At 42.6% G+C, this 12,293-nt stretch overlaps 1 protein-coding gene and 2 non-coding genes across 8 annotated transcripts in view; all 3 read left to right on the top strand.

The window, feature by feature from the left end:
* The window catches only part of XPNPEP3 (X-prolyl aminopeptidase 3), a 70,249-nt gene that overhangs the window by 56,106 nt on the left and 1,850 nt on the right, over positions 1-12,293 (top strand). For all 6 annotated transcript variants that reach the window (XM_012459041.2, XM_012459043.3, XM_012459044.1 and 3 more), the window contains 3 exons: positions 386-471; positions 9,008-9,188; positions 11,271-11,391. In XM_012459041.2, the coding sequence (XP_012314464.1) occupies positions 386-471; positions 9,008-9,188; positions 11,271-11,391 (388 nt within the window). The remainder of the gene's footprint in view (positions 1-385; positions 472-9,007; positions 9,189-11,270; positions 11,392-12,293) is intronic.
* On the top strand, positions 1,014-1,117 carry LOC135271335 (small nucleolar RNA U13). The gene has a single exon (XR_010339440.1). It is a non-coding gene; the product is annotated as a small nucleolar RNA U13 (small nucleolar RNA).
* On the top strand, positions 4,451-4,554 carry LOC135271369 (U6 spliceosomal RNA). Its single transcript, XR_010339468.1, has one exon. It is a non-coding gene; the product is annotated as a U6 spliceosomal RNA (small nuclear RNA).

Genomic DNA, 12,293 nt, shown 5'->3' with positions numbered 1-12,293 from the left:
AAGACAACATAAATAAATGGAAAAATATCCAATGTTCATGAATTGGAAGAGTTAATACTGTTAAAATGTCCATACCATCCAAAGCAATGTACAGATTCAGTACAATCCTTATCAAAACTCCAAAGGGACACTGTTCACAGAAAAAAAAAAAAAAATACAAAATTAGCCAGGCATGGTGGCACATGCCTGTAATCCCAGCTACTCGGGAGGCTGAGGGAGGAGAATTGCTCAAACCCAGGAGGTGGAGGTTGCAGTGAGCCAAGATCATGCCATTGCACTCCAGTCTGGGCAACAAGAGTGAAACTCCATCTAAAAAAAAAAAAAGAAAGGCTTAACAACTTATGAGCTAACCCACTTTAACATAATCTTAATTACTTTGTTCCAGGATGGGGAAATGGTACTTCTGGATGGAGGTTGTGAGTCTTCCTGCTATGTGAGTGACATCACACGTACCTGGCCAGTCAATGGCAGGTAGGGCTTCTACAGAGTAACATATTCCACTGTTTCTTAGGAGTATGAGCTGGAATATAGCTATATTTGGAATGAACGACTAAAGAAATCCTATAGGTCCATTCTTGGTCACGTTAGGTTGCAAAGCTCCTAATCATTTTCTAAGACTGTTTTGTCCATCATATCACAGGATGAGGCACCTAGAAACACCCAGGTCACTAACACACAAAGATAATTTTTGTAGGAGATGGGGTCTCGATGTGTCATCAAGGCTGGAGTGCAGTGGCTATTCAGAGGCCCAATCATAGCTCACTGGAGCCTAGAACTTCTGTTCTGAAGTGATCCTCTCTTCTCAGCCTCCTAAGTAGCTGGTACTATAGGCTTGTTGCCACCATGCCTGACTCACAGACATTTTAAAAAAAATAAATTTAAAGTTGATTTTTTTTAAATACAAAAGTAATATTTAAGTTATGGTAGAATAGCTTCATTGGATTAATCCTCCATAGATAATAATTATAAAATCTGGATAAAATATTAAAAATAACTATTTGAAGGCACCAGAGATCCCTTTGTAGTTCATGTGTGAGATGACTGGGTGTTCATGTACAGGTATGAGATGTGCTACCCTCAAACCTTCTTGTAAAGTCAGCACATTACCCATCTGACATGAAAAAAATAAAAGGCGCCAGAGAGCTTTCAAAAATAGGCAGAAACTGTACAAGTCCATTATTAAAAAACCATAATGGGCTGGGTACCGTGGCTCACACCTGAAATCCCAACACTTTGGGAGGCCAAGGTGAACAGATCACCTGAGGTCAGGAGTTCAAAACCAGCCTGGCCAAAATGGTGAGACCCCATCTCTACTAAAAGTACAAAAATTAGCCAAGCATGGTACTCCAGAGTCTGAAGCGGGAGAATCGCTTGAACCCAGCGGGTGGAGGTTGAATCCAGCCTGGGTGACGGAGTGAGACGCTGTCTCAAAAAAAAAAAAACCCTGACCAACATGGTGAAACCCCATCACTACTAAAAATACAAAAATTAGCCAAGTGTGGTGGCGCACACCTGTAATCCCAGCTACTCAGGATGCTGAGACAGGAGAATCGCTTGAACCCAGGAGGCAGAGGTTGCATTGAGCCAAGATCGTGCCACTGCACTCCAGCTTGGGCGACAGAGCAAGACTCAGTCTCAAAAAAAAAAACGATGATGGCTAAATTTGGTTGTTAGGGCTTTTTGCCTGAGGACATTGCCCAGTGCACGTAGCTTGAGCAGCAGAAAGCCACAACCTTATTGATTTAAGACATCAGAGAATAGATTTAGGTGCTGGCAGAAGAGCCAGAAAGATGACGGAAAACCTTGACGAGAAGGGGTTGCAGAAACTTTGAGCCCCAAAATCTGCATACAAAATATTCAAAAATCCTTGGCTGATCACTAAACTACGTGTTGTGAGGATGCCTCATAAGGCTCAGCAAAATACCAGCAGCTAAAAGCTGAATAAACTTAGCAGAGATTATAGTTGCTTCCCAGTGAGAACAAAGTTTGTAGTTTGAATCTATCCAAGTTAACAAAATTACTAGACATCAGAAGAAACAAGTAATTGTGACCTGTAATCAAGAAAATCTGATCATGAAATAATCCTGGCCAGACGCAGTGGCTCAGGCCTATAATTCCAGCACTTTGGGAGGCTGAGGCAGGTGGATCATCTGAGGTCAGGAGTTTAAGACCAGCCTGGCCAACATGGTGAAATCCTGTCTCTACTAAAAATATAAAAATTAGTTGGGCGTGGTGGCAGGCGACTTGAATCGCGGCAGGCGACTTGAATCGCAACTATTTGGGCAGCTGAGGCAGGAAGATCACTTGAACTCAGGAGGGGGAGGTTGCAATGAGCCAAGATTTACCATTGCACTCCATCTTGGGCAACAGAGCAAGACTCCATCTCAAAAAAAAAGGAAAAAAAAAAAAGAAATGATCCTAATGTTCCAATTAGCAGAAGGACTTTAAAGTAGCTGTCATAGATATGTTAAAGGAAGATGTAGACATAATGAGCAAACAGATGGAGAATCTCAGTGAGAAATAGAAACTAAAAAGAACAATGGATTATGGGAAGATGGCAGCAGCAGGATAGTTTTTTAAAATTTCCAAATTGTCAAATAAATACACAGCAACTAGCTAACAAAACCAAACACTAGGTAATATTTGTTACCTCAAAATAGGTACCTCATAATTCACAAACATTCAGTCTGTAACTGCGTAATTAGCAAAATCTAGACTGATAAATTGTATATCAAGCAGCCTGGATTCTTAAATTATAAGGAAATGAAAAGAGGTGGAGGAGGAACCTATTAACTGAAAGAGATTTTAGTTATATCAAATCTATTACAAATGAGCACAGAAAATTATCTTGGGGTGAATATTTGGGTGATACATATATATGTAGATAGAGTTTTTTTTGTTTGTTTGTTTGTTTTTTTTGAGACAGTTTCGCTCTTGTTGCCCAGGTTGGAGTGCAATGGTGCTATCCTGGCTCACTGCAACCTCTGCCTCCCGGGTTCAAGTGATTATCTTGCTTCAGCCTCTCGAGTAGCTGGGATTACAGGCATGTGCCACCACGCCTGGCTAATTTTGTATTTGTAGTGGAGATGGAGTTTCTTCATGTTGGTCAGGCTGGTCTCGAACTCCCAATCTCAGGTGATCCGCCCGCCTCAGCCTCCCAAAGTACTGGGATTACAGGCATGAGCCACCACGCCCCGCCGATAAAAATATTTTTAAAAACACGAAGACAGCCAAGCAAGCTGGCTCACACCTGCAATCCCAACACTTTGGGAGGTGAGGCAGGAGGATCACTTGAGCTCAAGAGTTCAAGACCAACATGGGCGACATAGTGAAACTCAGACTCTACAAAAAATACAAAAAAATTAGCCAGGCGTTGGTGGCATATGCCTGTAGTTCCAGCTTCTCAGGAGGCTGAAGTGGGAGGATTGCTTGAGGCCAAGAGACAGAGGTTACAGTGAGCTGAGATTGTACCATTGCACTCCAGCCTGGGTGACAGAGCCACACCCTGCCTTAAAAAATAAAAAGGAAAAAACACCTACAATGACCAGGCATAGTGGCATGCACCTATAGTCTCAGCTACTCAGGAAGCTGAGGCAGGAAGATCTCTTGAGTCCAGGAGTTCTAAGCTGTGTCTACTGTGTTGATCAGGTATCTGCAACACATCTATCATCAATATGGTGTCTGCTCAGGAGCAGGAAACCACCAAGTTACCTAAGGAGGGCTGAACTGGCTCAGGTCAGAAACAGCAGGTCAAAACTGATCAGTGGTGGGAGCGAGCTTGTGAATAGCCAGTACACTCTAGCCTGGGCAACATAGCAAGACCCCATCTGTAAAAAATAATAATAATAATAATTTTAAAAAAAACGAAAGGAATAGGGAATGACTGCTAGCAGATACAGGATTTGGGAAGGGATAGTAATGAAAATTTTCTGGAATTAGTATTGGTAATGGTTATACAACGTGAATACACTTAAAACCACTGAATTGGCCGGGCACGGTGGCTCACGCCTGTAATCCCAACACTTTGGGAGACTGAGGTGGGCAGATCACCTAAGGTTGGGAGTTTGAGACCAGCCTGGCCAACACGGTGAAACCCCGTTTCTACTAAGAATACAAAAATTAGCTGGGCATGGTGGTGCATGCCTGTAACCCCAGCTACTTGGGAGGCTGAAGCACAAGAATCACTTGAACTCAGGAGGCAGAGGTTGCAGTGAGCTGAGATCGTACCACTGCGCTCCAGCCTGGGCCATAGAGCGAAGCTCAGTCTCAAGGAATTTTATGATAAATGAATTATATCTCAATAAAAATGATAAATTCAGTCAGGCATGGTGGCTCATCCTATAATCACAGCACTTTGGGAGGCCAAAGCGAGCAGATGACTTGAGCCCAGGAGTTCCAGACCAGCCTGAGCAACATGGCAAAACCCTGTCTCTACAAAAAAACTTTAAAAGTCCTTCCTTTGGCAGCACATACACCAAAATTGGACCAATACAGAGATTAGCATGGCCCCTGCACAAGGATGACATGCAAATTTGTGAAGCATTTTATATATAATCATGAAAGAAAAAAATTAACCAGGCGTGGTGGCATGGGCCTGTAGTCCCAGTTACTAGAGAGACTGAAATGGGAAGATCACCTGATCCCAGGAGTTCGAGGCTGCAGTGAGCTGTGACTGCACTGCTGTCCTCCAGCCTAGGCAACAGAGACTGGATCTTAAAAAAAAAAATTAAATTCATGTGTAAATAACAGTACACATGAATAAAAAATCACAATTAACTCACTACAAAAGTTAGGATATGGCTAGCATGGTGGCTCACACCTGTAATCACAGTGTTTTGGGAGGCTGAGGCAGGAGGATCACTTGAGGCCAGGAGTTCAAAACCAGCCTGGGCAACACAGCAAGACCTCTATATCTACAAAAAAATTGGCCAACCAAGGTGGCGCACACCTATAATTCCAGCTACTTAGGAGGCTGAGGTGAGAAAATTACTTGACCCCTGAAGTTTGAGGTTACAGTGAACTATGATCACTGCACTCTAGCCTAGGCAACAGAGCAAGGCCCAGTCTCCAAAATAAAAAAGGTAGGATTAGGGTTGCTTATTGGGAAGATTGTCATTATTCTGGGAAATATAGAAGGGTTTTCTTGGGATAGTCTACCAAGTTTTTTGTTTTTGTTTTTAATCTGACTGGTATTCACCTTATATATATATATATATATATTTTTTTTTTGAGACAGGATCTCTCTGTCACCCAGGCTGGAGTACAGGGGCGTGATCTTGGCTCACTGTAACCTCTGCCTCCCGGGTTCAAGTGATTCTCCTGCCTCCACCTCACCCAAGTAGCTGGGACTACAGGCAATGCCACCACGCCAGCAAATTTTTGTATTTTTAATAGAGCCACCAAATAATTTCTTAAGGTTTATGTTTGATTGATTTGTTTGGCTTTCTGTATCTGTGTTTTGTTTTACAGTAAAATATTTTTTTTAGTTTTTAAATGAAAATTTTAAAGCTGAAAAGTACATTAACTGAAACGGGAAATTCACTAGGTGGATTTAACTGTAAATTGGAGATAGCAGAAGTTTGCGAACTTGAAAATAAATATAAATTATCCAGTTGGAAGAATAGAAATACCTTGCAGAAAGGCCAGGTGCAGTGGCTCATGGCTGTAATCCCAGCACTTCGGGAGGCCAAGGTGAGTGGATCACTTGAGGTCAGGAGTTCAAGACCAGCCTGGCCAACATGGTGAAACCCCATCCATACAAAAATACAAAAATTAGCTGAGTGTGGTGGCAGGTTCCTCCCAGCTACTTGGGAGGCTGAGGGAAACAGCAATCCTCCCATCTCAACCTCCCAAGTAGCTGGGATAAGAGGCACGTGCCACCATGCCTGGCTAATATTTTATTTTGTAGAGACAGGGTTTCGCTATGTTGCCCATGCTGGTCTGTAACTCCTGGGCTCAAACAATCTTCTTGCCTTGGCCTGCGAAAGCACTGGAATTACAGGCATGAGCCACCATGCCCAGCCAAATTCTAGGTATTTAAGAGAAATGAAAACATTTCTCAATAAAAAGAGTTGCACAAGGACATTCATAACAGCATTTATTCACAATAGCATAACAACCAAAATGTCCATCGACAGGAGAATGAATATGCAAATTGTGGTCTGTTCATACAATGGAATACCATTCAGTAATAAAAAAGAACATTTTAATTACTGATTTGACTGTTTTTTGTTACTGATTGAAGCAACACCACAGATGTACTGCATAGACATGCTCAGTGAAGGCAGCCAGACACAGGAGTATATATTGCATGATTCCATTTATATGATGTTTTAGTTTAGGCAAACTAAGGTCAAAATAATCACAACAGCATTTGCCTCAGAAAGTAGGGATATTGATTAGAGATGGACATGAGGGCTGGGCATAGTCACGCCTATAATCCTAGCACTTTGGGAGGCTAAGTCAGGCGGATCACCTGAGATCAGGAGTTGAAGACCAGCCTGGCCAACGCGGCAAAAACTCATCTCTACTAAAAATAAAAAAATTAGTCAGGCATGGTGGCAGGCACCTATAATCCCAACTATTTTGGAAACTGAGGCAGAAGAATTGCTTGAACCCGGCAGGGGCAGAGGTTGCAGTGAGCTGAGATCGCACCACTTTACTCCAGCCTGGGCAAAAGAGCGAAACTCCATCTCAAAAAAAGAAGAAAAGAAATGAACATGAGGAAGCTTTCAGGGGAGGTGGAAATGTTATATATAATGGTAGGAATATGGATCTATTTCAGTTAGGATTCTCCAGAGAAACAGAACTAATAGGACATCTATGTGTGGGCAGGCGGGCGGACGGATAGATTTTAATGAATTGGCTCATGCAGTTGTGGTAGCTGGTCTCAATCTTACAAGGCTAGGCCAGTAAGCTGGAAACTCAAGCAAGTGTTAAATCACAAGGTTGAGTCCAAAATCTATAGGGCAGACTTCAGTCCAAACTCAGGCAGAGTTTATATTATAGTCATGAGGCAGAATTCCTTCTCCAGCATACCAAAGCAATTGTAACATTTGTGTTTATATATTGTGGTTTACCTTTTGATTTGTGTTTCAGCCAGCCAGCCAGCCAAACTGTTAGAACTTTTCTGACCCCTTCAGTTACAACATTGAATCCAGAATCTCTGATTAGTGGATCTGTATCATAAAGTTGCCCAGTGCAACTCTGTTCCTTCTACCATTATCCTCCACCATAAATATTCATTCCTACCCATATTCCCGGCTTTTTCTCCATTGGAAATTGGAAACATCATGCAGTTCTCTTTGGAATGGAGTGGACCTCCTCATGGGTCACACTTTCTACCTAACTTGGAGCCTGCTGGGACTTGAGTGTAGTTACAGTTCTAGAAGAACCAAGGCAACTACCTGAGGGGACATACCTATAGGTTTTCAGACAAAACAGGGTTAACCTTCTCAGACGGGGGTAGAAGGGCTGCTTCTGCTGGCAACAAAGACTCAGCAGAATTTAGGAGTTCATTGTCCCCAGCTTCAATGGGTTTGGCACATGCATTTGTCAAAATTGTACAGTTCAAATGTATGCATTTTAGTGTATATAAAGACACTTTGGGAGGCCAAGGCAGGAGGATCATTTGAGCTCAGGCGTTCTAGACCAACCTGGGCAACATAGTGAGACATTGTCTTTTTTTAAAAAAAAAGGTTATATTATTTAGTAATACTGTGGTGAGGTGAGTTATGTGTGCATTTATAGGTTATAAAATAATGAACCTAGAAGATGGGTACATAGGTGTTCTTTTGCTGTTATATTTAGCCATTCTTCTATTAGGGGACATTTAGAGTTTGTCTAAAAATTTACACTTATAAAAAAATTACAGTGAACATACATTCAGCTTTATTTTCTTGTTCTTTTTCTTTTTCTTCTCTTTTCTTTTTTTATTTTTTGAGACAGAGTCTTACTCTGTTGCCAGGTGCCAGGCTGGAGTGGAGTGGCGTGATCTCAGCTCACTGCAACCTCTGCCTCCCGTGTTCAGGCAATTCTCCTGCCTCAGCCTCCTAAGTAGCTGGGACTACAGGCGCACGCCACCACGCCCAGCTAAGTTTTGTATTTTTAGTAGAGACGGGGTTTCACCATGTTGCTCAGGATGGTCTCAATCTCTTGACCTCGTGATCTGCCCACCTCGGCCTCCCAAAGTGCTGGGATTACAGATGTGAACCACTGCGCCCGGCCTCTTTTTTTTTTTTTAATATGAAGATGGGGTTTCATCATGTTGGCCAGGCTGGTCTCTATCTCCTGACCTCAAGTGATCCGCCCACCTTGGCCTCCCAAAGTGCTGGGATTACAGGTGTGAGCCACCGCGCCTGGTCTTTCAGCTTTATTTTCTTAGGATATATTAGAGTAAAATTATAAGCTCTATTTGAGCATCTTTAAGGCCTTTGATGTAATTAGCTGTATTAATTTACACTCTTATCAACAGTATGTGAGAATAAGTATCATATATCATCCCAGGTCACTTTTTTATATCATAATTGCTAAAGAAACTGTTATTCTAAAGACATTTAAGTGTTAGTATGTTACCAGTAGCCAAGATGTTGACTAGTTTATCCCATGATATCCACTTCACCTGTCAGAAGTGGGTCCGTAGGCTTTCCTGCCTTTTTTAAAAATGGTAGTCTGTGCTGTAAGGGATTAGACAGGATCAGGGCTGAGCCTTTTCCACCCACTGACTGCACTCATAGTTGGCTGCTTCTTTGGGCCCTACTTCATGTGTCTCCTGACTGTTTAAAGGAGAGACTGTGTGGCTGCTCCAGCTTGAAAGATTGTTGCCCTTCTTACTGAGCACCTAGGATGTGATTGAGCTCCTGGCTGTATTGATAGATTGGTACTCACTAAACATCAACAGTGCCCCAGCAGCAGCAGCGTCTTGGGGTTTTTCTAGTCAAACTTAGTAGCAAACTTCCTATAATATCAACTTATCTAAGTTCAGGTTCTTTGGTTTTCCTGTTCCCAGGTTCAGTGCACCTCAGGCAGAACTCTATGAAGCTGTTCTAGAGATCCAGAGAAATTGTTTGGCCCTCTGCTTCCCTGGGACAAGCTTGGAGAATATCTACAGCATGATGCTGACCCTGACAGGACAGAAGCTTAAAGACTTGGGGATCATGAAGAACGTTAAGGAAAATAATGCCTTCAAGGTACTTCACTTCTCTTGACCCCAATTCTCAAGAACACCTAACACGCTGCTAGGTTTTTTACCCTATATAAAGCTAATTAGATTTAGAATGGGACAGATGCAGTGATTCATGCCTGTGATCCCAGTAGTTTAGGAGTCTGAGGCAGAAGGATCACTTGAAGCCAGCCTGGGCAACATAGCGAGACCCCCCATCTGTTTACACACACACACACACACACACACGGTTTTTTATGTTTAAAAAAAAGAAAAAGATTTAGAAATAAGAGGGATTTAGCTTTAACATGGATTAAAACAAAGGAAGTCAGTACATATTTCTTCCAGAAGATGGCAGCACATCCTGATTCATTACATGCTGCATAACTAGCTCAGTATTCAGAAAATGTAAAATGAAGTCTGTTGCAGACAGGGTGAAAAAGAAAACAAGAAATGAGGAGAAGCCCGGGAAACATAGAAGACCCTCTCTCTACAAAAATTTAGAAGTTAGCCAGGTGTGGTGGTGTGCACCTCTAGTCCCAGCCAGTTGGGAGGTTGAGGTGGGAGGATCACTTGACCCCAGGAATTCAGGGCTGCAGTGAGCTATGATCATAGCACTGCACTCCAACCTGGGCCACAGAACAAGGCCCTGTTTCTAAAATGAAAACAAAAGAGAGAGAGAGAGAGAGATTTTTCATTTTATTTTTTTGAGATGGAGTCTTGCTCTGTCACCCAGACTGGAGTGTGATCTCGGCTCACTGCAACCTCTGCCTCCCAGGTTCAAGCAATTCTCCTGCCTCAGCCTCTTAAGTGGCTGGGATTACGGGTGTGTACCACCACACCCAGCTAATTTTTGTATTTTTAGTAGAGACGGGAGTTTCACCATGTTGGTCAGGCTGGTCTCGAACTCCTGACCTCATGATCCACCCACCCCGTGCTGCGATCATAGGCATCAGCCACCATGCCCAGCTGAGAGATTAACTTTTAATCCTTTTATAGGTTGTTCTGGAGGTCAAAGGAGAAGATATTTGTTGGTTAAGTGACATTTTTGAGACTTCGGCAATATTCCCAAAGGCCACATCATTAGTGATTTTTTTCTGCATCCAAAATGTGATAATGTTCAGTAAAAATGTAAAACCTCAGCTTTAAAATTAAGATGCTAGATGTTCAAGTCAGATAGACCATTAGGTATCTCCTGCCTCCAAGTTAAGGCTTCTAGGAATTCTGTTATCAATAAAAAGGAAGCTATAAATTGCCTGTAGCTCAGCCCAACAAATCTTTAATTAATGGATAGAAATACCCAAGCTAACTGGGCATGGTGGCTCACACCTATAATCCCAGCACTTTGGGAGGCTGAGGCAGGCGGATCACATCAGGTCAGGAGTTCGAGACCAGCCTGGCCAACATGGTGAAACCCCATCTCTACTAAAATTAAAAAATTAGCCAGGCATGGTGTTGCGTGCCTGTAATCCCAGCTACTCAGGAGGCTGAGACAGGATAATAGCTTGAACTCAGGAGGTGGAGTTTGCAGTGAGCCAAGATCGCACCACTACAGTCCAGCCTGGGCAACAGAGCAAGACTCCCATCTCAAAAAAGAAAAAAAAGAAAAAATAGAAAGAAATACCCAAGTTGGTAGGTACCCAAAAGTATGCCTTCTCCATAAGTTGCTGTGAGATACTTAGGGCCTCCAGAGTAGATTCCTGAGAGGGATATGTGAGTGAACATTAAGACGATAACTGTTTTAATAGTCACCAAGAAAAGAGATTTTCTTTTTTTTTTTTCCTTTCCTTTATTTTTACCTTTCCTATGGTACTGAAGAAAAGAGACTTTCATTTGCCACAGTCATTAGTTGGGATTACCAAAGTCAGCGTATGTGTACTATATTAAATAGTGGGAATGGAAATGTGGATTTATGAGAATGCCACTGGCAGAATTGCATATGAGGTCGCAGTTTTTCCGGTGCCTTTAAGTATTAGTCCAAGGATGGATTAAACTAAAGTGGCAGAACAGTAGGGGAGATACTAACACATATCTCACTGATTTATACTTGCCCATCATTCCCCGTAATAGGTCATTGCTCTAATGATACTGTGTTAATTATCTTTTCCAGGCTGCTCGAAAATACTGCCCTCATCATGTTGGCCACTACCTTGGGATGGATGTCCACGACACTCCAGACATGCCCCGTTCCCTCCCTCTACAGGCTGGGATGGTAATCACAATTGAGCCAGGTAAGGAGAGGTGTTATAATAGTAGTATGAGGTAAACATTGTTTGTTTGTTTGTTTGTTTTTGAGATGGAGTTTTGCTCTTTCACCCAGGCTGGAGTGAAGTGATATGATCTGGCTCACCGCAACCTCCGCCCCCCAGGTTCAGCAATTCTTCTGACTCAGCCTCCTGAGTAGCTGGTATTATAGGCACCCGCCACCACGAATGGCTAGTTTCTATATTTTTAGTAGAGAGAGGATTTCCCCATGTTGGCCAGGCTGGTCTCGGGCTCTCGTCCTCAGGTGATCTACCTGTCTCAGCCTCCCAAAGTGGTAGGATTACAGGCGTGAGCCACCATGGGTGGCCACATTGTTTATTTTTACCTCAACCAAAGTAATTAAGTTAGAAGAGACAGGAAAAAAAGTCTCTCCAGTGTAGAAGATAATTTTATTTTAGATTTATCTTTCGTATTCTTAATTAACATCACACAATTTGTTCCATTTGACTCTTCCAATAAACAACAGATGGGAAATACTTCCTATAAGCAGATGTTAAGAAATGAATCTTTTTTAATCCTGCCTTTGCCAGGGCCAGTTTGTACTGGTCTCCCATTTAGTACTGGGGGGCTCCTCAAGCTTCCAAAGCCCCCAGTGCTTGCATGCAGAGAGACACGCAGACACACTATACTCTCAGTTTTAACACCTCTGCAAGCTGCGTTGATCTACCAAGCACCATCCCACTCCTTAGTATCCAATGCCTTCCTCATAAGCTTCGGAGAAAGCTAACAATTAGATAGTTACCTAACTTGAGCGGTCCTGGGACTTGGGCAGAATTCTGAAGAGAAGCAGTGGTCACAGTGGTATGTGAAGACTGATATTGTCAGAGTTGATGGTTAAACACTGATGCTGGTTTTGTTTTGAAAAACA

The sequence above is a fragment of the Aotus nancymaae genome, unplaced genomic scaffold (genome assembly GCF_030222135.1).
Source record: "Aotus nancymaae isolate 86718 unplaced genomic scaffold, 86718_ANA_hifiasm-v0.15.2.pri h1tg000076l, whole genome shotgun sequence".
NCBI lineage: Eukaryota > Metazoa > Chordata > Mammalia > Primates > Aotidae > Aotus > Aotus nancymaae.
This window is presented reverse-complemented; position numbering and strand designations above follow the sequence as displayed.